Source organism: Rhinopithecus roxellana, chromosome 8 (assembly GCF_007565055.1).
Source record: "Rhinopithecus roxellana isolate Shanxi Qingling chromosome 8, ASM756505v1, whole genome shotgun sequence".
Taxonomy (NCBI): Eukaryota; Metazoa; Chordata; class Mammalia; order Primates; family Cercopithecidae; genus Rhinopithecus; species Rhinopithecus roxellana.
Window position 1 is genome coordinate 106,053,397 of NC_044556.1, and position 27,470 is coordinate 106,080,866.

Here is a 27,470-nt window from a genome sequence, read left to right on the forward strand (position 1 = left end):
AGGTTTGAGGTGAGAAGAGACACAAGAGGGAGAAAATATTACCCAGTTTTCTTACTTGGTCTCTACTCATTCCTTTTCCCTCTCAAGCAGTATACACAACACACACATGTGCACGTGCACACACACACACGGTCTGTGGGGAAAAAAATCTCCATCTCCTCCTTATGAAGGAAGTAGGATGTTACAGAGATATTATGATGCAATGAGGACCCTATGAAGGACACTGATAACATTGTGAGGTCAGGATTTTTACTGAAATGTTTGTCTATATGAAATGTATCAGACCTAAATCAGCTTTCCTACCTGCCAGCATCCTAGTGGCAAGTCTTACTCCTACCCGCAGTATGGGATTTTAAGATCAAAGGAATTAGACCTAGGGCAAAAACTGAGACAGCAGGGAGGCATTGTAACAACTGGGAAGTTTTCCAAATTGGTAAACTTGCAGCATTCTTTCTGTACAGAAGTAAAAGATCCCCTATGTCCCTGTGGATATCGGCAAGGAAAAGCATCTCAACATGGCACTTCAAATTAGCAATTTCAAAAAGGCTTTGAACGGGTTTGAAAGATTGGTTGAACAAACAGCAGCCCAGAAAAGAAATGAAAGAGCAGGCTTATTTATCCATAAAGAAGGTAAGATCAGTGATTACACGATAGTCCAATTGGGTCTGTTGGTTAGACTGGAAAATGTTTTAAGCCATCAGAGAGAAGCATCAGAGCTTAATGTGAAAGAATGGGTGCTGAGGGGATGAAGACCTGGGTTCTTGTTCTTTCTGTGTCCCTAAATAACAAAGTGGACGTGAGAAAGCTTTTGTTTTGTTTTTGTTTTTTCTTCTCTGAACCTAAGTTGCTTCGATTGTAAAACTATGGGATTGGATTAAGTGACGTCCAGTGATGTTCTGTAGACATTGCCATTTGATGGCTCACTGGTTGACCTGGGATCCTCAGTAGTGTATAGCACTGCTCTTTCTTAGCCCAAAGATACTATGAGACCATAAAGACTTTCATAAGAAGTGCAGCTTCCTGCCTCACCATGATTCCATTGTCTTGGCCACTCTCCATATCTCTAGGCAGGAATGATCTTTAGGATGCAAGCTACGGAGAATATGGTGGACAGTGGTCTCACAGGAGGATTTGCAGCAGAGATACCAGTGCATAGACAAGATTCAAGGGGAGTGGTGTAGTGTACAGCTTTGGCATATTGAGGACAGCTGTGAAAAATAAAGCTAAATGGCACAGTGGAAGACTAACAGAACAAACCCTGCTGTTGCAATGAAAGGAGCAGAGCCCATATAATTGCTAAAGGGATAGTATAGCCAGCCTCAGAGTATGCCAGGTTGCATAGGTAATATGTAAGTGAAAATCTTGACTTTGGGTGTTCAAACCCAAACTGGTATTAATTGAATAGTATTTAATAATTTATAGTCATGTTAATCAATGTAATTGTTCATTTTATTTGTGGAAAAAAAATGGGAGCTGAAGATAAATCATTTGTACAAGTTATCCAACTTCTTTTCTTTTCTTTTTTTATTTTGAGATGGAGTTTCGTTCTTGTTGTCCAGGCTGAAGTGAAATGGTGTGATCTCAGCTCATTGCAACCTCCGCCTCCCAGGTTCAAGCGATTCTCCTGCCTCAGCCTCCCAAGTAGCTGGGATTACAGGCGCCCACCACGCCCGGCTAATTTTTTGTATTTTTAGTAGAGACGGGGTTTCACCAAGTTGGCCAGGCTGGTCTTGAACTCCTGACCTCAAGTGATCCACCCGCCATGGCCTCCCAAAGTGCTGGGATTACACGTATGAGCCACCGCGCCCAGCCAAAGTCACCCAACTTCTAAGTGTTAAAGCTAAGACTTGGACCTTTTGGATATGCTTTTTTGGTGATTGGGAACTTGACTGGGCTTTCTAAACTACTCAACAAAACTTTCATTTTTTCCTAGTCAGTTTGTTTTACCTCTCTTTAATTGGTTTTTCAAGTCCTTGACACTTTTTCTGAATTCTCTGTGGGATGTCTGCTTCTCTCAGCCAAGTTTTCTATGTCATAAAAGAAAGCAAGGCCAAAAGACAAGAATTCTCTCAAACCCCCTTTTTCCACTTCTGAATCACTGAAAGCAGCAGCTGTCCTTTCTATTTCTCCTCCCCTTCAAGGCTATCAGTTTGCTGCAGCAGCTTCAAAATCTCCTTTTCGACTGGATTTGTCCTCTCAATCTAAAAATATACTCAAGCATCATGACCTTGACTTTCTCTTTTCTTTAAGCTACCTCTGTATGCCTCTCCTTTCCTTCTGCACTGAATTTCCTGACAATATCCCCACTTAACTTTCAATCTACTCAGGTCTGGCTTCTCTGGTCACTTTGCTGAAAATGCTCTAACCAAGCTATCTGATAACCTAATATAGTCGCCAAATTCAATCAATTGTTTTCATTTTCCAGCCGACTTGGCCATTGTACTAGATTAACAGTGTTAGCTGCCTCTGCTTCAAGAAACTTCCTTGTCCTGCGTCTGTCATCATATCATTCTTATTTTTCCCGTCTCAATTCTTTCTTTGCTTCTTTTTCTCCTTGAGCTTTGCCTACTGTGTTCTCTCTCAGTCTTAGGGCATAGCTACCATTTAACTAGTTTCCTAAGCCAGATATCTTGGTACAAGCTGAGCATCCCTAATCCAAAAATCCAAAATCTAAAACGCTCCAAAATTCAAAACTTCTTGAGAGCTGACATGAGATAGGGGCATATTAATATTTGCTTTCTGATGATTCAATGCACACAAACTTTGTTTCATGCACAGAATTATTAAAACTATTGTGTAACATTACCTCCAGGCTCTATGTATAAGGTGTATATTAAATGTAAATAAATTTTGTGTTTAAAGTTGTGTCCTATTTCCAAGACATCTCACTATGTACAGTACAGTATATAAATATCCCAAAGTCTGAAAAAAATCCATAATCTGAAATACTTCCAGTTCCAAGTATTTTGGATAATGGATACTCAACCTCTGCAACCTTTCACTATGTCATGGTATCTATCTCTTGGCTTATTACAATAGCTTATTACTGTAATAGTCTTCTTGGCCGGACGTTGTGGTTCATGCCTGTAATGTCAGCACTTTGGGAGGCGAAGGCGGGTGGATCACGAAGTCAGGAGTTCAAGACCAGCCTTGCCAACATAGTGAAACCCTGTTTCTACTAAAAATACAAAAATTAGCTGGGCATGGTGACGCGTGCCTGTAGTCCCAGTTACTCGGGAGGCTGAGCCAGGAGAATTGCTTGAACCAGGACCCGGGAGGCAGAGGTTGCAGTGAGCCAACATCACACCACTGCACTCTAGCTTGGGCTACAGAGTGAGACTCTGTCCCCCTTCACCCCCCCAAAAATAGTCTTTTTGCCGAGTTAATCATTTCTCTATACTTCTGCCAAGAGTTTTCCATTTTAAAAATTATCGATCTGCCATATTCCTGGTTTATTACTCCACCTCGAAAATCCATATATACTAACATAGCATGCAAGGCCATTCACAGCTTGCCTCAGCCTAGCTTTTTAGTCGCAACTCCTGGCATTTCCTTTCATGCACCTTCTGCCCTAAAACAAACTTTTTGCCATTTCCAAACATGCTCTTTTTTTTTTTTTTTCTTCGAGACGCAGCTTCGGTCTTTTTGCCCAAGCTGGAGTGCAATGGCGCGATCTCAGCTCACAGCAACCTCCGCCTCCTGGGTTCAAGCGATTCTCCTGGCTCAGCCTCCCAAGTAGCTGGGATTACAGGCATGCGCCACCACACCTGGCTAATTTTTTGTATTTTTAGTAGAGACGGGGTTTCTCCATGTTGGTCAGGCTGGTCTTCAACTCCCGACTTCAGGTGATCCACCCGCCTCGGCCTCCCAAAGTGCTGGGATTACAGGCGTGAGCCACCGCGCCCAGCCCAAACATGCTCTTAATGACTCTGATTTTGTGCATGCCATTCCCCAATATGGAGTGTTTTTTTTTTTTTTTTTTTTTTTTTTTTTTTTTTTTTTTTTTTTTTTTTTTTTTTTTTTTTTTTTGGTGCCTGTAAACTCTTGCTCATCTTTCAAGACCCAAGTCAAATGTCACCTCTTTGTAAAAACTTCCAAACTTTCCCTAAGCAAAGCCATCCTCGGCACTGTTAATGCACTTTATTGCCATCTCAGGGAACTCACCTGCTGCATTTAACCTGCTGAAATTGATATTAATGTGTTCATTCATTCCTGCCCCTTCTCCTCCACCATTGGCCTGTGGTTGTTTTGAAGGTTTGTGAACCTCAGGCTGGCACAGGGTCTGGTGTCCAGAAGGTACTCCTTCAATGTGTTCTAAATGCATAAGTTGACTTTGCTCTTATTAAGAAACTTGCAATCACAAAGCCACATTGAAAATTCCCTTTCTCTATAGTTGTTAAGATTTGATGAAAACTACATACTGCTAGACAAGTTACCTTCTACCACAGAGTGGCCTAAGAAAGAGTGCGGAGAAGGGAGAAATGTAATCTTAACTTTTGTCAGGCTGTTAATACTGTCTGCCACAAATTCATATTTATTAAAAAATACTGGAAAATAAAGTCGACCTCTCACTATTACAGGCAAGGAACTAAGAATTAGAGAGAGTGTTTTTAATGGAACAGAGTCCACCTCAGAAATGATGTCAAGTAGATTGAAGGAATGTGTTCAAGAGTAATGCCCTTAGATCTTATGAATGACCTGGTGGAATTAATTTTATCCCAGGACAAAAAAGTCTCATTGTCCTCATCCAGTGATATTTACAATGAAACTCGTATATTGTACAAGTTGGTGTAAATAAATATAAAGCAGCTAAGTAACTGTTTAGATGCCTCATAAGAATTTCTGACTCAAAATTACCAAAATAGAGTGCTTTATTTTCCCCAATAATCTTTTTCCTATTGCCCTGCTTTTGGTAAATAGACCAACATTTGCTGAGTTTTGAAACTGGAAACCTGAGTGTCATTCTAGAACCAGGTATCTTAACCTTGGCACTATTGATGTTTTGGCTAAATAATTATTTGTGTATGTGTGCATGTGTGGAGTTGCAGGGGTAGGGTGGGGGCTGTCTTGTGCACTGTAGGATGTTAAGCAGCATCCTTGGCCTCTACTCACTAGATGCCAGTAGCACACCTAATCCTAGTTGTGACAGTCAAAAATGTCTCCAGTCTTTGCCAAATGTTGTGTGTGTGTGTGTGTGTGTGTGTGTTTGGGGATGGAGGTGAGGTGCAAAGTCTCCCCTGGATAAGAACCACTGCTCTAGATTCCTGCCTTTCCTTCACTTACCACTTCTGCCCCCAAAACTTCCAAACCATTAGCGATCTTTACTATTCCACTACTTCCAACCATATCTTACCATCTCCACTACTATCTCTAGGGTGCCTGTATCCTCGGGTGCCACTTACCATCCAACTGGGGACACTTTCAAGATTGAAAGGGAGTGTTATTAATAATTTTAAAAAGAGGCATAAATGAGACTTTCCATGGCAGCCCAGATGTGCATTCACCCTCAGTGTTACCCTGGCCCAAACCTCCAATTTCTGAAGCCTACACTAATGCAATTACCCTCTACTAGTTTTATGTCTTTCCATCTGGCCTCCTTGCAGCAGCCAGTGTGCTTTAGAATTTTTTAAAGGCATATTGTATCATTTCACCCCATAAAACACCCCAGTGACATCTTACCATCATGCTTAAAAGAAAATACCAGCTTCTGACTCTAGCGCTGCGCTCCTTGACCCCAGTCTCACCTCAGCACTTTCTGCAGTCCTCACTGTAGGTACTTCATACCTACTGACCTTCTTGGAACATGCCAAGCCTGTGCAGCAATAGGCCTTCGTGTTGATCAGCCTATGCCTAAAGGCTTTTGTCTAGCTTTCTACATGGCTGACTTTTTTTTTTTTTTTTTTTTTTTTTTGCTCATCAGGTCTCAGCTTAACTCTTTTACCCACCTCCTTAGAGAGGCCTTCCCTGAGGTCTACCCCTACCTGCCACCACCATACAATTCTATCACAGTTCCATACTGCTTTCCTTTTGTGTGTTTATTCTATGACAACTTGTTTATTTTAACTTTGTTACTGAGCTTGACATACATACAATAAAGCCCATAAAATGTACTCTTCTTAAGGAGGTAGCTCTGTAAATTTGAACCTTTGTAAACACACCTTTAGCCACCATCCAGATCAAGACAGGGAACATTTCTAGCATCCCAGAAAGTTCCCTCATGCCCTCTTGCAGCAATACTGCTTTTCACCTTATACACTGGTAACCACTCATGTAATGTCTATCTTTATTAATTAGCCTTGCCTGTCACAATCTGTAAATAGTTTGTTCACTTGTTACTTTTCTGATTTCCCACTATAATATAAGCTTCCTGAGGGCAGGGATCTTGCTTATCTAATTTTCTGTTCTAAGCCCAATGTCTGGCTCAGTTCTTACACATAAGAGATACTAGTTATATTTTTAACTAAATAAAACCATCTGATCTTCTCTATTCAGTTTGAGAAAGCCTCACATCTAATTCCTTCTTGTCCTTAGATTCAATAGTCTTACCCCAGGGAATCACCAAATTTGACAAAATCAAGATTCAAGCAATGGGGTTTGTGTGTGTGTGTGTGTGTGTTTACATAGAGTTCAAGAACCAGTTAAGGATTGCTTGCCAGGCACAGTGGCTTCACACCTGTAATCCCAGAACTTTGGGAGGCTGAAGTGGGAGGATCGCTTGAAGTTGGGAGTCTGAGACCAGCCTGGGCAACATAGTGAGACCCTGTCTCTACAAAAAATAAAATATTAGCTGGGCATGGTGGTGCATGCCTGTAGTCCCAGCTACTTGGGGGGTTCAGCTGGGAGGATCACTTGATCCCGGGAGGTAAAAGCTGCAGTGAGTCATGACGGCACCACTGCACTCCAGCCTTAGTGACAGAGCAAGACCTTGTCTCAAAAAATAAAATAAAATAAAAGAATTGCTATTTGCTCACTTCCACCTTCCACTCAAGATGAATTCTAGCAAAGACTCCAATGGTGAAACTTTTTACAACAGGAAAAAAGCAACTCATTCTTGAATTTTTGCATTCCTGAACAAAACTCCTAAAATATCTTAAACAGAAATCATGGAGAATGTATCAAACGCAATAGTAAAATATTTCTTTTTATTTAGTAATACTTTAGCCAAAGGCCTGGTTATGTTTGCAAAGACAAGATCTTTTTTTTTTTTCTTTTAAGTTCAGGGGTATGTGTGCAGGATGTGCAGCTTTGTTACATAGGTAAACGTGTGCCATGGTAGTTTGCTGCACAGATCATCCCATCACCCAGGTATCAAGCCCAACATCCATTAGCTGTTCTTCCTCTTGCTCTCCCTCCACACCCCCACAACCCTATGACACGCCCTAATGGGTGCTGTTAGCCACCATGTGTCCTTGTGTTCTCATCATTCAGCTCTTGCATATAAGTGAGAACATGTGGTATTTGGTTTTCTGTTCCTTCGTTAGTTTGCTAAAGATAATGGCCTCCAGCTCCATCCATGTCCCTGCAAAGGACATGATCGCCTTCCTTTTCATGTCTGCATAGTATTCCATGGTATGTATATACCACATTTTCTTTATCCAGTCTATCATTAACGGGCATTTGTATTGATTCCATATTGTTGCTATTGGGAACAGTGCTGCAATGTGCATATGCATGCATGTATCTTTATAATAGAATGATTTATGTTCCTTTGGGTATATAGTCAGTAATGGGATTGCTGGGTCAAATGGTATTTCTGCCTCTGAGTCTTTGAGGAATTGCCACACTGTCTTCCACAATGGTTGAACTAATTTACACTCCCATCAACAGTGTAAAAGCCTTCCTTTTTCTCCCCAACCTCACCAACATCTGTTGTATTTTGACTTTTCAATAGTAGCCATTCTGACTGATAGGAGATGTTATCTCATTGTGATTTTGATTTGCATTTGTGTAATGACCAGTGATGATGAGCTTTTTTTCATATGTTTGTTGGCCACATGAATGTCTTATTTGAGAAGTGTTTGTTCATGTCCTTTGCCCACTTTTTAATGGGGTTGTTCATTTTTTTCTTGTAAATTTGCTTAAGTTTCTTGTAGATTCTGGATAGTAGACCTTTGTCAGATGGATAGATTGCAAAAATTTTCTCCCATTCTGTAGGTTGTCTGTTCACTCTGATCATAGTTTCTTTTGCTGTGCAGAAGCTCTTAAGTTTAATTAGATCCAATTTGTCTATTTTTGCTTTTGTTGCAATTGCTTTTGGTATCTTCATCATGAAATACTTGCCTATGCTTCTGTCCCGAATGATATTGCCTGGATTTTCTTCTAGAGTTTTTATAGTTTTGGGTTTTACATTTAAGCCTTTAATCCATCTTGAGTTGATTTTTGTAAATGGTATAAGGAAGGGGTCCAGTTTCAATTTTCTACATATGGCTATCCAGTCCTCCCAGCATCATTTGTTAAATAGGGAATCCTTTCCCCATTGCTTGTTTTCATCAGGTTTGTAGAAAATCAGATGATTGTAGGTGTGTGGTCTTATTTTTGGGTTCTCTATTCTGTTCCATTGGTCTTTGTGTGTGTTCTTGCACCAGTACTATGCTTTGAGTTACTCCAGCCTTGTAATATAGTTTGAAGTCAGGTAGTGTGATGCCTCCAACTTTGTTCTTTTTGCTTAGTATTGTGCAAAGACAAGGTCTTTAAAATGCAAATAAATCTGGTTTTTATAGATTGAGATAAGAAAATAGAAGGTTAGGAAATAAAAATTGTAGCTGACATACAAAAGGTAGTCCTTGGAATTTGATGAAAATGTACTGTACTTTTTTCAATGCAGATGCAATTGATTATGACAAGTTTTATGCATCAGTACAGAAGCTCTTTGGTCCAGATGTGAAGGATCAAGATGTGAAACGCTTTTACAGGAAACTGTGCAACAACACGGACACATCTGCAGACTGGTGTGAGGTAGATTCATTTCATGTTCATAATATGAAATTTAGGTGTTATTTTTCTAACTTTGGAATAAATAATTAAAACAAAGTGTTACTCCCATAGGGGTTGAACCACAATGTGCATGTGCCATGTTTCAATAAATGAAAGTGGGTAGAGTAGGTAACGATTTAGCTGTATTATTAATAAACAACTCTTAAATCCTTTCAGACCAAGCTGCCAGTTGGAAGAGCTATACATGCCTCTAACAACAACCAGGATTTTAATGGTCTTCATTTCACTTTATAGGAGATATTTCTTTTCAATGGGTTCAATGTACACAAATTTTCAGTGTATCCGAGTTATTAAGAGAAGAGGCTACAATTCACTACCTGTTATATTCCCTGAGTTGTTTTCTGATCACCATGGTATTTATTGTTAAAAAAATTACATATATCCATACCGAGAAATTAAATAATTTTTATAGATTATCTGGTTCCTTAAAAAAAAAAAAGGAAATAGTAGACAAAAGAAAAAGCAAGAATCTAAGGGATCTGAACACCACATTTTATAAGCCGATGGATATGTGGAAGGAGAATTTAAATCCAAGACGCAGGAAAAATACATCTCTCTCAAATATATATGGAGCCATCTCAAAATTGACCACATTAGGCTAAAAAGAAATATTAATAAATTCTGATACAATAAATTAGAAGCCTAAAATAAAAGATCACCAAATCCCCCACATCACCCAAATAAAAACCAAATTAATTAATTTTAGGAAAAAATTGCAAAAAAAAAAAAAAAAAAGGTTTCTACCAAGCAGCTATCCAGCTCATTTTATGACATTAAAATAACACTGAATTGAACTTAGACAAAATGTCAGGGAACTATAAGCCAATATTACTTATAAATTCTAAACTCCTAAATAAAATGTTAACAACTTGAATCCGGCAGTGCATTAAAAATCATTTCTAAGTACAATTTACTCCAGCAAAGTAAGGGTGGTTCAATATTAGAAAAGCCAGAAACATCCTTCATTTAACAAGTCAGGAGAGAAAAAAATAATATGCTAATCTCAATCTAAGGTCAGCAAACTAAGGCCTATGGGCCAAATCTGGATAGACAGCCACCTTTGTTGTAAATAAAGTTTACTAGAACACAGCAGTGCTCACTCATTTGCAAATTGGCCACGGTTGCTTCTGTGCTACAATAGAAGACTTACGTAGTTTTGACAGAGGCTGAATGGCCTGCAGGCCTAAAATACTTACTACCTAGCCCTTTTCGAAAAATGTTTGCAGACTTCTAACCTGAAAGTAAAGTAAAATTAAAAGTAAAAAAGGTGTCTAATAAGAACTCAATAGCCATCCTTGCTTTAAAAAGAAAAATAATCTTAGCAGAAAAGAAATAATAGAAAATTCCATTAATTTGAGAAAGGACTATAGACTATATTAGTCTATACTAATATATACTATATTAGTATTCTATTGCTACTGTACTGAATTATCATAAATTTAGCAATGGGAAGAAATACGTATCATAGTTTGCATGGATCAGGAGTCTGGGACAGCTTCACTGGGTCCTCTGCTTGGGGTATCATAAGGCTGCAATCCAGCTGTTGGCAAGGCTGGGTTCTCGTTTGGAAGCTCCGCTAGGGAAAGATCCACTTCCAAGCTCATTCAGGTTGTTGGCAGAATTCAGTGCCTTGCTGTTGTAAGTCTGAGGACCTCAGCTTCTTGTTGACTGGAGGCTGCAGGCTTTCCTCTTGTCCTAGAAGCTGCCTGCAGCCCCCACCATGTGGCCCTCTATACTGGCAGTTCACAACTTTGCATCTTCAAGGCCAGCGGGAGAACTTTTCCCTCCATAGTCTGATAAGAGGAAATTTTATATAATGTAACATAATCGTGGGAGAAACAGCTCATCATATTTGTCATATTCTCTTAGTTAGAAGTAAGTCACAGTTTCCACCATATTTAAGGGATAGAGATGATACAAAAGTGTGACTTGTGCATGTGGGAGGGAAGAGGAGGTCATTTTAGAATAGGTCCACCATAGAGACTTACCAGAAACATATTTAAGCAAGGATCATATTTCCTGCTGAAATACTAGACACAACCCCATTAAAGTCGAGAACAAGAAAAGGATGCCTATTCTTCAACACTAATCTTCAACACTTTATTGGAGGTTGTAAGCCATGCAAAGAGAGGGGAAAAGGGCAAGAAATGGAACTGATATGTAATCAATTATTTAAAAATACAAAATTCTCATTATTTGTGGATATTCTACCAAGAATGTCCAAGAGAATTATATGGCAAACTATTAGAACTGAGAGGGTTCAAAAGAGTTCGAAAAAGATACACATGGCAGAATCAATAATTTCCACAAACACCAGCAATAACCACCCTTCTCTCTCATCAAAACTAACTAGAAAATAAAAATATTCCATTCACAAAAGCAACAAATAGGAGAAAGTATCATGGGATGACTCTATTGAAAAAAGACAGCAGAATAATAATTGAGAGGCTCAGTTTGTAAAGATACCAACTGTTCCTGAATTGACTTAAAATTTAATCTCACACTCCTTGCCATTTCACACTGAAACATGAAGACAGAGGGAAAGCTGGGCCTGACCCCCCATCCCTTCTTTTGCCATTACTGGCTCCATCTTCTATCATGAGGGGCCATGTGCTCACACATGGGCACCGCAGCCCACATGTCTAAGCTCTTCCATACCTTCACCTCCACAAATACTATCCCTTGGCCACTCCTCAGAGCTAGCGGTGTACATACCAATGGTGTGCAACCCTTTCTCATATGGTGGAGAAGAGGCTTCACAGGCCTGAAAGTAGACTTGGCCCCTTTGGGGAGAGAATTCTGGGGTTCGAGGAATCTAGAGCATGGTTTAAACGCATTATTACAGACCCCTGGTAGACAAGGGCCCATTAGCTTCCACAGAAAAGACTAGAGTGGGGCCGTGTAAAGCTGTGCTGTCCAACAAAGTGGCCGCTAGCCACATGTGCTACTTACATGTAAATTAAGTTAGAAATTCAGCTTCACATTTGCACTAGTTACATTTCAAGTGCTCAGTATTCACATGTGGCTACTGGCTATTGTATTATACAGGACAGATTACAGAATATGTCCATCATTACAGGAAGTTCAACTGGACAGTGCCACTCTAAAGGCATAGGCCCCTTGCCCTGGGCCTACAAGCAACACTGCAAATGGAATCATGGCTATTTTTTTTTTTTTTAATATACTGAGTCAATAAAGTAGAAGACATATATGTATTTAACAAGAACTCTTAGCCACCCAAAGATTTTGAGAAATCAAATGAAGAGTGAAACAGTCAGCTACTTTGCAGCCACACAGAAATGACCATTTTTTCCCTAAATCGTGTAAGTGTACAACATGAATGCATTGTTTTGTGCTTTTGTTCCAGGATCTAATCTCTTATCACACTTTGTAAACCCTATGGATATTCCCCCATAGATCGGTAACTTGAATGCAATGTCATTAAACTTGGAATAGATGTGATTCTGAGAATCACATTTTCTCACTGTTCTCTATTTTCTTATGAACATTTCTCACACACTCAATGGTTTATGTGCATGAATTTCTAATACAATCATTTTGGATCATTTAAAATGTGAAAATGTGTGTCTAACAAATGTTTCATGTCAATATAAAAAAATTATGCACATTTGGAAATTAGAAAAGTCTGTTCACATTTTATTACACACTTAGATTCAGAAAAGCAATGCTCTAAAGATAGTTCATAAATGCCAACAAATGAGACAAAGCACTCTGTGATAAATCCGTTTACATGGAATTCTACAGTAACTGAGAATTTGGTCTCTGAATGAAATACTACTCTAAAGTAAATCCGATTTTTTTTTTGTTTTGTTTTACAGATGAGGAAATCAAGCCTCATTCTCTCTGACATCTACTCCTTCCCTTTCCCTTTCTAGTTAGAACTTCCTTCTAACTTAAATCTTCCTTCATTTGTAAAATGTGTTGTTTTTTTCAAGAACCTTCTTTTCAGTTTCTCATTTAATCTTCACAACAGCCGCACAATGTAGATTATGGAGGATATGTTATTAAAATGATAAAGATGAGAAAAATCACAAAAAGCTTAATTGACTTATCTAAAGCTGCACAGAAAGTCTGTTTTGGTCTTGGGGCTGAGATTTTTCTCCCTCTTTATGTAGTAAGTTCATGTGACATTATCCTGGGGCCAGGTGCGGTGTCTAATACCCATAATCCCAGCACTTTGGGAGGCCAAGACAGGAGGATTGCTTGAGCCCAGGAGTTTGAGACCAGGCTGAGCAACATGGTAAGACCCTGTCTCTATGAAGAAGAAGAAGGAGAAGGAGAAGGAGAGAAGAAGAAGAAGGTTTTAAAAAAACAAAACATATGACATTCTGTTACATCACTTGGGTTCCTATAAATTGTATGCAATTTTAATAGAAAAACTCATGGCCAGCCTCTGGCACGCTGTATGTATATAAAGAATCACTTGAGGTTTTTAAAAAAAATAGGGCAGGAAGGTTCTTCTTTTATTGTCCTGTCATTTTTCTCACAAACTATTTGTGTCAATGCTCCTAAGGGGCATTTCTATTTCAAGCCATGTGACCTAACCTTTCTGGGCTTCACAGCCATCATCTGTAAAATGGAAATTCAATTCAAGGAGACTAACTTCATTTCGGTATGGATTACCTAGTGTTTTCTTAATCAGTTAATATTAATCTTATCAGGTAATAAAAACAAGATTTATTCTTTTAAACTCAGGCACAGACATACCAATCTTATTCCAAGTATAAATCTCTTTGTGGTAGAAATGCCACAAAAAGTTGCACTTTCTTTTTCAAGATTTTTTGATGCAAAGATACGTGGAGAATTTGAAATTCGTAGAATAATGAAATCTTATTACTCACCTAAACATTACCTAGACCTGCCCCTTCAATTTCTAATGGAAAAAATTTAATGTAAAGAGATCAAAAGAAATATGACTGCCTTAAGTTTATAAAGCTAGTTCATGGAAGAGTCTGGTGCAGACACGGTCTACTTTTCTTACAATGCCCTGTTAGTCTGGGTTTCCAGTGGGCAACTTATAAACACATTTTTTTTAGGAGCACACTACAAATTAATCCAAAGAAGAGGCATACGACACCATATGGAATGCCTATAATTGTTTCCCTCCCAAAAGTGAATTTAAAGTGAATTATTATAAATCTAAAATTATATTTGCTAACTTCAAAAATGTTAAAAGAATGTTCCAGGATAGGTTGAAAAATAAAAGCTGCATGCAGGTTTTTATTTTCTTCTATTGGCTTTTTTATTTTCTCCATATGTTCTACAATGAACATATGTTCCTTATATAATCAGATAAAAATGAAGTTAAAAATGAATCACTTAAAGCGTGGAGCAAGACTTTTAAATAGCATAGTTAAAATAAAATTAACATTCTAATAGTCATAATATATATATAAGTGATAAAATACTCAAATCTTGTCACAGGCAAAATTACTACACTGAAACTGAAAAGGTCGAAGGAGAAATTTGAGATCTTAGAGGCTATGGCTCATCACGGGAAAAAGGGGTATTTGCTGCTCTTTAACAACATTATTTGCTTTAAACATTTCCTTTCAAAATGTAAAATTTTCACTGTTGCTTCTGAAGGAGTTTATCTGGCATAATACCTAAATTTTTCTCAATAAATTCAAGTAATTTGATATTTTTCATATCCTTTGGAAGTTATTTTTTGGTAAGCATTGTAATAGTGTGTTATTTACAAGTGAAAGTAACAAAATTTATTATTTTCATAAGAGCATATGTCTACAATCTGCCATCTACCTACATGCAGATGTGATTATAAAATACATGCATGATAAAATGCATAGGTGATGTGTTGTTTGGGTAAGTAACAAAAATGCTTAGTGCGCAGTTTTAAATTAGCAAGGAAGATACTTGAATTCTGTTTCCTGTACTGTCTCTGAAAAAACTAGGAATTATAGTTACTCAAATGTTGACATTGATTGAGCTCCTTCCTGGCAATTGGTGCAATCTAAGTACCTGCTAATCTTTCTCATTACAAAGTAATCTAATCATGCACTTCTTCAGTTAATCCTTACAACACGGCATAACATGGGGATTATTACTGATTATCCTTATTTTACACATGGGAAAGACTCAAGTACAGAGAAATTAAGGATCTTGCATGAGGTCATGTGACTAGTAGACAGTAGAAACCAAGATTTGGACCCATGACCAATTCCTAAAGCACTGAATACTTCCTCGCATAGGACATTGCTCCTGAATTTCTTCTCACATCTGTTCTTAGACACTTGATGCCTTGGCACTATCCCCACAACAATTAAAATAAAGTTAAATGACTGACGGCAAACCGCTCTTTGAGTATGGGTATCATTGATGTAGGAGACATAATTTCAAATTAGATGACAGCATATATGATGTGGAGTTCTCTCATCTCCGATAAACACTGGAATTCTTTAATGTAGAAACAAAGAATCATCATCACCATTATCATTACACATTCTCTGAAAATTATTACTTCACACTATTCTCTGAGGTTAAATTTGCTGCCAACATTTATCAATTGTCTACTTTGCATAAGTCATTTAAATTGTACCAAGTTGTGTTTATAAAACGAGAGCAGGAGAATGGCTTGAACCCGGGAGGCGGAGGTTGCAGTGAGTCGAGATCACACCACTGCACTGCAGCCTGGGTGACAGGGCAAGACTCCGTCTTAAGAAAACAAAAACAAAAACAAAAAAACTACCCTTAAAGACAGGCTACTGTTCTCATTAGAGGCTGTGGTCTGGATATAATGTGTCATTTATTTTTCTCTCTCCCATGAGGCCTTCTCAGTGTAGGCTTCCCAATGATAACAATAGCTAATGTTTTAAAACGATTACTATATGCCAGGCACGGTGCAAAATGCTCATTTTGACATGACATGATGTCATCCATTATGTCATTTAAACCTCAATAAAACAAAACAAAAACAAAATTCAGAAGTTTGTTCTTTTGTTCTACTGATGAGGAAGTTAAGACTTCAGAAGGTGAAGGTATTTTTTCAAGTAATGACTATCAATTCCTTGTATAGTCTGAACCCTGACCCTGGACCACCTGACTCAGCAGCACACACTCTTTGCCATAAAGTGGTATCGTGGGTTCGAATGATACAGGGCTGAGGTACAGATCGATACAGAATTGTTAACTGAATAATGCATCAATGAATGATGACAAAGATTGCAGTACCAAAACCTTCCTGTCCGCTCCAACATAGATCTATTCATTTTCCTTTTCTTTTCTCAGTCGTTCAGAGGGAATTTGATATTAAACCTAGAGGTTTCTGTGCCCATAAAAAATGAGCAATGATTTCTGAGAAGATAATTAATTAAGTTTTTATGGAGTGCTAATTTTGCTGGTGGGAACAAGGGAAAATACAAGCAAGTCTCGATGAGCCTGATTTTCCCACAGAAGGGAATCGAACTGTGGGGAATAATTAGGGCAATTGTATGTTGGGAGGTTTGAATGTGGGGGAATGTAAATGAAGAAGTAGTAACATTTGTGAAGCAACTCATGATAGGACATATATTAAAATATTTATATAATGTTAAGCCATCATCACCATCTAAATCAATATTATTAAAACAAACTGGCATATTGCTGGTTTTGAGTTATTTCCAATTCAATCATTTAGTCACTAGTTCCTTTAAAATCAAAGTATGGTCTCTCATGAAAAGCTTGTTAGAAATGCAGATTCTTAGACTCACCCCAGACCTACTGAAGCCAAATCTGCATTTTAACAAGATACCCGGGTGGTTAGTATGCACACTGAAATTTCAAAAGGACTCCTCAGTTCATTTCGTGCATTCAACGTTATGAGAAATACTGATATACTAATTATATGACTTTTATAAGCATTTTATTAATTAAAAAATTTAACTACATAATTATTTTTAAGTTCACTCATTATAAGAATTTTACTTCTGTTGGTTAACTAATATGACAATTGAACAGCTATCTTATTTTCTTCATTTTTCAGTTATATAATTTGACAGTTTATTCACAAATAAGAACTCTTTTCTTCTTCACGATGTTTTATTTTTTATTTTTATTTTTAAAGCAATTTATTCTCATGCAATGCCTAGACAGTAGGATTTGGAACACTTAAATAAAGAAACTCTTAAATTCCCACCAACAGGGATAAAGAAAAAAAAAAATCTAGCCCTGAAAATTTCATGGAAAATGGGTAAGATAGTCATTTGAGAGTGGCCAAACTCAGTGTCACAGTTCTTAGTAGGACCCCCTGCATGATGAAGACTGATTTCATTTCTAAATAAGTGCCAGCTCCGAGTAGACCTATCAGTCTGAGCGTCAGATCTATTGAAAAGAAAAATGAGTAACTGTTCAAAAATCATGCATTATCAGTGTACGGTTTGTTGAATATATTAAACCAGGGGTCCTCAACCCCAACAGTCCGTGGCCTGTTAGGAACTGTGCTGCACGGCAGGAGGTGATCAGTGCGGGAGTGAGCATCACTGCCTGAGCTCCGTCTCCTCTCAGATCAGCAGTGGCATTGGATTCTCACAGAGCGTGAACCCTGTTGTCAAGTGTGCGTGCAAGTGATCTAGATTGCATGCTCCTTATGAGAATCTAGTGCCTAATGATCCGAGGTGGAAGAGTTTCATCCTGAAACCATCCCTTGCCCTGGTCTGTGGAAAAAGTCTTCCATGAAACTGGTGCCTAGTGTCAAGAAGGTGGGGGACCGTATTAAATGTCTGTATCAAATGTCTCCTGGTATAGGGAACCCCTGACATTCACAAAGCAAGGTGCTGGCTGTTAATACTAATTAGACTTTAAATTCAGCCAACATGAAATCTGTTACTTTACATTTAATTCTGAGGCATGGTGCATATTTATACGTGCTGTTTGGGATTTCAGATCTTTGGATACTTCTCCTCTGAAGAAGATCCTATTACTTCCCAGTTGGATGAAGAAAATTTGGTTTTCTTTGTGTCTAGAAAACGGCGAATTTTAATTTCAGGTGACATTTTAATTTTCTCTTCCAAATTAGTATGAGTTTTAATATTTTTCTCAAGAATAAATATTGGGACTATATGTTTCCATAGAATCACTTTTCATTTTATGTATTTGTTCAATGCTTTATCACTGGGTGCCGGGGTGGTAAGAGTTTCATATGCAGTATCAGAAGAAACTATGACTATTGAAATCGAAATATTATAATTGCTTTGAAGGACACTAAATAGAGAATGTGATGGGAGAAAATTCACATTTTCCTGAAAAAGACTCGGATTTCCAGTGAAAACTCTCTGCAATGATGTCACAATAATGCAAGCTCCAGGAAAAGAAGTCACGTTTCTTTTAAAGTATTCTTCAAATTAAGTTTTTGAGTTTTCACTAAACGTGACTCTTCCATTCACTCTCATCTACCCGTGATTATCTTAAAGAAGTTTAATCTGACATCTCTTGAGAGCTTGGGCCAGACACGGAAGGGCATTGTCCCCAGTCTGGGAAGTCTCCAATGTATGTGTTCTTCATTTTCAACTTTGAGCCTGGGACCCAGGACCTCCCATCCCTCTCCACTCTTAACACCTTGGGTTTTCTTCTCCTTCTTCCCTCCATGATGGGAGGAGCTCAGGAAGAGGGAAGATAAACCTTCAAAGCTACTCCTGTCTTTCAGCATTTCCTCCCATATTCTGAAATGAAGGTCAAATGTGATGTCTCTTAAAAAAGCACCTGGAGGCTGGGCACGGTGGGTCATGGCTGTAACCCTGGAACTTTGGGAGGTCAAGGTGGGTGGATCACCTGAGGTCAGGAGTTCAAGACCAGCCTGGCCAACACGGTGAAACCCCATCTCTACTAAAAATACAAAAATTAGCCAGCCATGGTGGTGCGCACCTGTAGTCCCAGCTACTCAGGAGGCTGAGGCAGGAGAATCGCTTGAACCCCAGAGGTGGAGGTTGCAGTGAACTGAGATGGCACCACTGCACTCCAGCCTCTGTGACAAGGCGAGACTCTGTCTCAATCAAACAAACAAACAAAGCACCTGGAATGCTTTCTGAGCCAAACCCATCTTCATCCTTGACTTTTCCTTAGCCTAACCACAGACCTCAACAGAGCCTGGCCTCTGGCCGTGGGAACTAGAAAGCAAAAACAAAAACAAAAATACAGACACAAAAGGGCTATCCCTTCTGCCACCACACTGAGCTAAGGAGGGGCCCCAGAGCAGGGGAGAAGTGTTGCTGGCAGCCTATGTTAGAGCTTTGAAAGTATTTTTCTAGATGACAGTTGCATTCTATAATTTATTTATCATTCAACAAATATTTGTTAAAGTCTACTATGTAGGCCAGATACCTTTCCAAATGCTAGAGACACAGCAGTGAACAAACAGACACAAATCCCTGACCTCATGGAGTTTACATTCCAGTAGGGAGAGGCAGACAACAACAAACATTAAACAAGTAAAATGTACAGTATGTCAGATGGTAATACACGCTATAGGACAAAAAGTAAGCAGGTTGTGGGGAAAATAAAGCAGGAATGTGGGAAGCAGAAGGTGGTTTGAGAGCGGGAGCATGGAGTTCGATAGGGTGGTCAGGGAAGTCCCCGCTGAGAAGGTGAAAAAGACCCGTAGAAAGTGAGAGAGAAAACCATGTATTTCAGGTAGTGGGGAGACTGGTGGAAGCTAAGGTTGGAGAGGCAACAATGGGAGTGGGGACAGATGTATTGGGACTTGTAAGACATGCTGAAGACTTCTGAATGAGGCAGAAAGCTACAAGGGGGCTGTGGATAGAGGAGAGGAGTAACCTGAGTTATCCTTTATATTCTATTCTAGCTTCTGCATTTAAAATAGTCTGTAGTGTGGAAGGGGTGGAAGCAAAGAGAATGATGGTGGCTTGCAATAGGGCAGTGTTTCTCCATTTTTTTTTTTTAAATTACTGACCCCTACGGAGCCTCTTTAGACTTTTAGCTCCTAATTGCCTTCCCCTCTGCCTTGTCTTGCTCCATGCCATTTTAATGCCTCAGGTATTAATTATTAAGTGAATCCAATTATATACTGCATGCATATCTGCACTTTCTGCACAAAAAGAGTAAAATGTATTCATGTTCCCTCCAAGAACTAATTTGTACCCATTTGGGGGCAATATCTTCTCTGTTGAGATACACGGATGAGGGTGGTAATACTAGGGTATGACACCTGTTCACTTGCCTTTCTTTCCTAAGAGTTTGCAATTATAAAAATTAAGTACCCTGGAAGAAATTCTATATTTATGGCTTTATCATTCAAGACATGGCCATAGAAACATGAAAGTGTCTAGCTAGTCTTTTTCTGTTGTTGTTTTTTGTCAAAAGGCACTTTTTTTTTAAAGCCTTAATGACAGCTCTAGTTTCATTCTTTTATACTGAAAAGCCTGAGATAGTATTAAGTTTTTATCATGTGTAAACCACAATGGTGAGAGTTCAAAGAAAGGAGTCTTAAGAGATGTGAAATATCTCAAAAAAGAAATGATTCCAAATGATGTTTAGAAAACGTGTTCTCTGTGAAATATGCACATGCACGTGTATGTGTGGGGGGTGGGTGGGTGTGTGTCTTGCTTTTTCTCTGGGAATTAATGCACCACATTTACTTAGAAAGCTCTATATATGCAAATTAATATCTCTGAGGATCATTAAAACACAATGGTTGCTGAGTTTTATGGTTTTATTCTACTTTAATTTTTAAGTAACTTGGAGCTTTCTAGCAAAAAAGCTGTTTATCTTTTGTTGTTGTTGTTGTTGTTGTTTTGTTTTTTGAGACAGGGTCTCACTCTGTCACCCAGGCTGGAGTGCAGTGGTGCAATCACAACTCACTGCACCTCAACCTCCTGGGCTCCAGAGATCCTCCCACCTCAGCTTCCCGAGGAGCTGGGACTAGAGGCATGACCAACCACACTCAGCTAATTTTGTATTTTTCGTAGAAATGAATTTTGTCATGCTGCCCAGGCTGGTATCAAACTCCTGGACTTGAACAATCCACCTTCCTCAGCCTCTCAAAATTCTGGGATTACAGGTGTGAGCCACTTGTGTCTGGCCATATCATTTTCTTTTTAAACAAACCTAATGAGTTTCAGCATCTTTACTGATGAAAGTTGAAATTAATATTATGCTGTTGACAGGTAGTAGAAGACGAGATGTGATTAAGAGCATTGTCAAGATACCTCACCTGGATTTACTAATAACAGCTACTCAGAAAGGATTAATAACAGTTTTTAATAACCAGGTAATTTCTTTTTCTTTTTCTAACTGAAGGATTCATTTTACAATAACCAGGTAATTTAAAACCTTGGATTTCTTTCTCCCTCCCTCTTTCCCTCCCTCCTTCTCTTCCTTCCTTCCTTTTCTTCCTTTCTTCTTTCCTTCCTTCCTCTCTCCCTCCTCCCTTCTTTCCTTCCTCCCTCCCTTCTTTCCTTCCTCCCTCCCTCCCTCCCTTTCTTCCTTCCTTCCTCCCTCCCTCCTTCCTTTTCTCCCTTCCTCCTTCCCTTCCTCCTTCCTTCTTTCCTCTCTTCCTTCCTCCCTCGCTTCTTGCTTCTTTCCCCCTCCCTTCTTCCTTCCGTCCTTCTTCCTTCCTCCCTCCCTCCCTCTCTCCCTTCCTTCCTTCCTTCCTTCCTTCCTTCCTTCCTCCTTCCCTCCCTCCCTCCCTCCCTCCCTCTCTTCCTCCCCTCCTCCCTTCTTCCCTCCTCCCTCCTCCCTTCCTTTTCTCTCTTTTGGTTTGTCTCTGCATTATATATATGTATCAGGTACAGCAGAAACCATAAATTGTATTTTAGAGTTATTCCAAAAAAATAAACCCAAATATTTAGTAATGAGGAGACTGCTGTGCCCTGTGGCAATTCTTTGGAACTGGTGACTGCATTTGGCATTGTTCCTCAGGGTGTCATATCGAACCATGTGGCATCAACACAATTAAAAGATGCTCCTGGATAATGTCTCAGTTAAAATCAGAAACACTCACGAGCCAAGTGATTAATAAAAGGTCCCATCAGGAACTTTGGACTTGACATAAAAATGAATTGCTCAAATTCCAGCCCTGCTGTTTTACTAATTATGTCATTAAGTAGGGAGCTTAGCGAGTCACTTACATCTTTCACATCTCTTTTTTTACATCTGTAGAATGAGGACAATAAAACCTGTCCTCCCTCAAAGGATTGTAGTGAAGGTCAAATGAGAGAATGGGTGTAGAAACACTTTATGAACAATAAATCCCTACATGAATGTAAGGCTTTGCTATTATCAATGTCATTTCTAAATTTGTAAGTTTTGGACTTTCACTTTAATGTAATATGTTACAATATACCCGACATAATATTTTGCTATGAAAATAAAAGGTAAATCTTTGGTGTTATTTTAAAAATCCTAATGATTAGTTCATTTCCAACTAGAAACAAGCTTTATGCAAGTAAAATATCTTTGAAATAATCACTATGTGATTAAAATTTTTCACAGAATTTTCAGTTCTTCAGTAATCTCCAGTTCAGGGAGTCTTTCCGAAGTTGAAGTCACAGACAGCCAGATTCTGTCAGAGGTGGGGGCTGTGTGGGCCCTGGAGGTGGTGCAGTGAGGGATGCAGAGTGTGGGCGTGGAGTCGGGGCTCCAGCCTCGCACTAACACTTAGAGCTGTGTGTGTTATTTAATATCTGCATGCCCTGGTTCCTCATCCAAAATCATAGACCTTCCTTCTTGCTGTTTGAGTTAATACTAATGAAGTGCTAGCATCATTAGAGTTCCTCAGTAAATGTTGGCAATTGCTATAATAAACAAATAATGTGAAAACAAAAATGAATTTGCCTCATTTAAATATGAAAACCTTCTTGATCTTTTTCTCTTGGTGCATTATTTACCTTCTCTTTTGTTACCTCAAAAATAGAACTAAGATGGTATCTAAAAAATAATAGGAGAAGGAAAATAATTATGTGCATACCAAAATATTCAGAATGACGTGAAATAAGTCAGGTGACATTATCACATTTCCAGAGATGCTTTACAAACATGCACATACACACAAAAGCTTATAGATGGGCACGTGTATACTCACAAATGTGCAAACACATATGTTTTTTATAAGATAATGTAACTGGAGAAAAAGATGGCTAAGAAATTAATGGTTTTGTTTTGTTTTTGTTTTTTGTAGAAACAGGGTCTTGCTGTGTTGTCCAGGCTAGTCTCAAACTTGTGGTCTCAAGTCATCCTCCCACCTCATGGCCTCCTAAATTGCTGGGATTATGGGAGTGAGCCATGTCCAGCCCAAAATTAATTATTTTGAGATTTGATACAGCAGGAATAAATATTGTTTTGATTGTTGCAAGCCTTACAAATATGACATATCATGTGAGAAAAGTTAAGCTGAAAGTGTAGGTCACAGGAGTGATTTATTAAAAGGTAGCCATTAACAACTCCAAATATCTTGGATTAATTCATAATTTAGGCTCTAGCTGAAGTACAATAAATATAGTTCAGGATTTTCTTGATGATATAAACATTAAATGTTATTAATAAAAATTCAAAATATATCTATAAGGATTATGAAACTTTTAAAGCAGCTGAGAGGACTTTAAATAGGTGACTTCCACTAAAGATATATATAGAGAAAGAGAAGCAGAAACCGTAGGTGTTCTGTTCTGCTACTCACCGGTTTTCTCACAGCTATGTATTTTTCCCATCTAGAAGTCAGTCCCGGGTTAGAAAAGCCTTTTTGAACTCTTCAGATGAAAGACAGCCTGTGGGTAGCCATGACTAACAGCTTTAGTGATCTCTCTGATCTACTTTCTCTGTTTCACATCATCCATTTCTTCCGGGCCACTGTTTCCTAGATATGTCTCAAGGCCATCTGAGCATGTAAAAGAAACAAGGTCATTGAAATACTTCAACTACTTGCCTTCATCTTGGGAGCAATTTCCACGCCACAAGAGTAGGAAAGGCTGCTCATGTATACACTAGCTCTCTGCATGGGATAAATCTGTGGTTCTTAACTGGTGTAGTACCCAGTGCATATATATTCACTCAACAGGTGCTTATTGAATAAAAGAGGAGGCCCACTGGGTAAAATGTTCTTTTAAGTCTCAACTTGGACAGATAACTTCAAATGAAAAATGGTAGTTTTTCTCAATCACTCTATTTAGTAACTACTCTTGCCATTGCTGTTAGATTATTTTGCATTCCTATTTTTTGGCATCAAATGTTGCTCCAAACAACTAAAAAAAAAAAAAAAAAAAAAAAGAGAAAGAGAGATGTAGTTTGCATAAAGAAGGAAGAAAATGATTAGTGAAGTGTAAGACTCTTAACAGCACAGTCACCAGGTTTAACAATGAGCCACAAAGGTATAAGCCTTGCTCACAGCCAACGGTTTGCATTATTCCACAGAGCTAGCTGTTTCAGGAGAAGGAGAAACAGGGAGGAGACTTACAGAGCATAGAATGACAACTGAGATTAAACCAAGAAGATTCTGTGTTGTTTTCATCTTTAATTGTAGTGTCAACTAGATTTCATTACTCTCTTCCTTTTTCATAGATGAGAGTTCAGACCAGCACCAATGTTACAGTAAGTACACTTTAAAAATTCCTAATGAAGTCAAGGTTAGGGCTATGGTGATGGTTCCTTCACAATTAATTAAAATCTCAATGAAGTAATGAATAGACTCTGGATATATATTTCATATATTATAAATTTGTGTTTACTGACTAGGATCAAAACTAAGCCTTGAGCAACAGCAAAGAGGACCCAGGTCTTGCTTTCTGGAGTTAAACTGACTGCAGAGAATTGCTTGGAAACTGGTCACTCCTTGGAAGCTTCCATTTAAAAGCTTCTCAGTTTTTCTGAGCATCTGTTATCGGAGAATGTAAAGAATGGATGCAACCCAATTTGTAAGAACAGGGAGGTAGCCCATGAAAATAGTTAGAAAATATTTTTATTTTAAAGTTGAATACAACATTAAAAGTTTGAGTACAGTTTTGTAATTTATTTAATCCACATCACTCATCGGAATAGTAATTGCAGCAGATGTTGTAAAGCTATAGTGACTTGCTTGCAGAATCTCATTATGGATTTACGAGAGCTGGGAGAATGCTTGACTTTTTCATTGCTTGCATGCACTGAATACCCTGCACTACAAAGGAGGTTGCCATGCTTCCTGGCAAAGGAGTCTGGATTCTCTGTAAACTTCTGAACCTCCATTTTTTTTAAAATTATACTTTATGTTCTAGGGTACATGTACACAACGTGCAGGTTTGTTACATATGTATACATGTGCCATGTTGGTGTGCTGCACCCATTAACTCGTCATTTACATTAGGTGTATCTCCTAATGCTATCCTTCCCCCCTCCCCCCACCCCACGACAGGCCCCAGTGTGTGATGTTCCCTTTCCTGTGTCCAAGTGTTCTCATTGTTGAACCTCCATTTCCTAAACTGGGGGGGAAAAAAAAAAAAAAGCCAACCCTGGAATTTCTAACAGGTTTTACAGAATGTTGGAGGCCATGCCTGAAATGCATGTAGCACTCATCCATGGAAGCTTCTGTTTCTGTTAAGGAGTGTGTTGTTGATATTACAGATCCTAGCCATGCTAGTTTGGTGTCTTTAGGTAGGACACAAGAAATTCTCCTTGGTCTCCCCTTATCATGGACCAGGTAATTACTAAGGTCTTTGTTTTCTAGCATGGGGACAGGGCTGGAGAGCTCGCTTAATCAGTGCCCTAAATCTAGTCTCCTAGTGCCCATGTGAAGAAGCGGGCCTCACAGCAGTAAATAGTGCACAAAGATGCTCCACGAACTGCTGTGTGCTTCCAGGGAGCAATCCTATCGCTAACCGAATCATTCTCCAGCTGATAGTACTGAGACACTCAGGGTAAGGGTGAAAGGGAAAAAGATGGGAGCCTGTATCCAAGATGCTCAGACAGGATGTACTGCAAGGCTTCTCTGTAATAAGGCAGCAAAATGGGGCTTTTCGTGTGACTAACCTGCCTTTTGTTAACCATCACCAGGTCATAGAAGGAAATGCATTATATCCCCCACTTCTCTGCTTTTCTATCAGGACACCTCCTGGATTACAGGGTGTGATTACCTCTTGCAGCTGAAACGAATCGTAGCCACAACAGAAAGGACCATTATTGTCTGGGATTATAAAGCTCAAGGGAGCAGCCAGGTAATTGTGCCAAGAGAAATACTCAAAGAAATGAGATTGTCTTTTCAGCAGTGGTACAGTATGAGCAGTCCACTTTCTCTATCAAACATCAGTTTCTTCATCTATAAAACGAGAGGATTTAAGTAAGTAGTCTCTTAGATCAAGTTCAGCACGTATATTCTGTAATTAAAAGGGACTATTCTTTCCATTTAGTGTATATTTAGTTCAGTGGGGGTTGGGTTGTTTTTGAGTGAGGGAGTAATTCCTTTCTTCTTTTATGCCCTTCTCTGAATCCATGTATTATCTTTCTTTGGGTATACTCATGTTATCAAGTTCAAATCTTTTCTCCCAAGTCCAGCTTCATTAGGTGAGAAAATTACTAAAATCAAATGTCTAAGTTGGGCAAAAACATCTAATGCGGCAGCCCTTCAGTGGCTGAGATGTTACCGCTTAACCAATCTATCATATTTATTGAGCATTTGCAGACAGTTAGAAGTAAGGATTATGTTCTCTGCACTCAAACAAAACTCAGTCTTGAAGTTCCTCATGAATAAACATAATATATAATATGATGATACAGCAAATTATATGGTGCAACGGGGACTCGGGGAGGGTGAGATCACTGAGCACCAAGGTTATTTAAAAATGTCTTCAGGAAGCAGACCGACTTTGAAGGACATGGATGATTAAGAAATAAATTAACCTTCCTTCATGCCTTGCTTATTCCTAGCCTTGGTAAAAAACTAACTTTCTTTTGCTATTTGTTCACAATGTTGTAACCAACTAGTGATGCCAGAATAATTTTAAAGATGGCAGCTTCTTGGTCAACGTACTTTATTATGTGCTGTGTTATAGACCAGGTTTATTAATTTCCAAACCCCTAAACTCCAGGATCCTGAACTTTGATCATAACCTCTTCTCCTAACACTGTTCTGTTTCCACTCTTGCTTTTCAATCCCATAGAAGCCTCTAGTTCCTTGAAAACATCATGTTCCAGTCTTCACTCCCTCTCAACTCTTCTCTTCTTCCCTTCTTGTCTGCACCCTCTGGGGGTATCATCTGAGCTGGTCAGCCTCACCCTTCATTCTCTTCAATATTTGTCCTTCAACCTGGAGAGATGCCCTAGCCCTTCTCTGCTCCTTTACAGTGGCTAAGCATTGATGCAAAAGAACCAAACAGTGCTATTTGGCACAATTACAAACTTGGGGTCTGCAGACTCAGCTGGGCTCTCAGTGGCTTCCATCAATCTCTTTCTGGCCCTAACCAACTCACTGGCCCATTTCTTGTAAGTCATCCACAATTTCAATATTCTTCTCAGGCTTCTCCCTCTAGTATAAGGACTTGTTC

The 27,470-nt window shown here is 38.9% G+C and overlaps 1 protein-coding gene across 1 annotated transcript in view; it reads left to right on the forward strand.

The window, feature by feature from the left end:
• Nucleotides 1-281: 281 nt before the first annotated feature.
• The window catches only part of WDR64 (WD repeat domain 64), a 156,673-nt gene continuing 129,484 nt past the window's right edge, over nucleotides 282-27,470 (forward strand). The window contains exons 1-6 of the mRNA XM_030936130.1: nucleotides 282-630; nucleotides 8,825-8,955; nucleotides 17,893-17,995; nucleotides 21,129-21,232; nucleotides 24,517-24,546; nucleotides 26,034-26,144. Of these exons, the coding sequence (XP_030791990.1) occupies nucleotides 516-630; nucleotides 8,825-8,955; nucleotides 17,893-17,995; nucleotides 21,129-21,232; nucleotides 24,517-24,546; nucleotides 26,034-26,144 (594 nt within the window). The 5' untranslated portion in view covers nucleotides 282-515. The remainder of the gene's footprint in view (nucleotides 631-8,824; nucleotides 8,956-17,892; nucleotides 17,996-21,128; nucleotides 21,233-24,516; nucleotides 24,547-26,033; nucleotides 26,145-27,470) is intronic.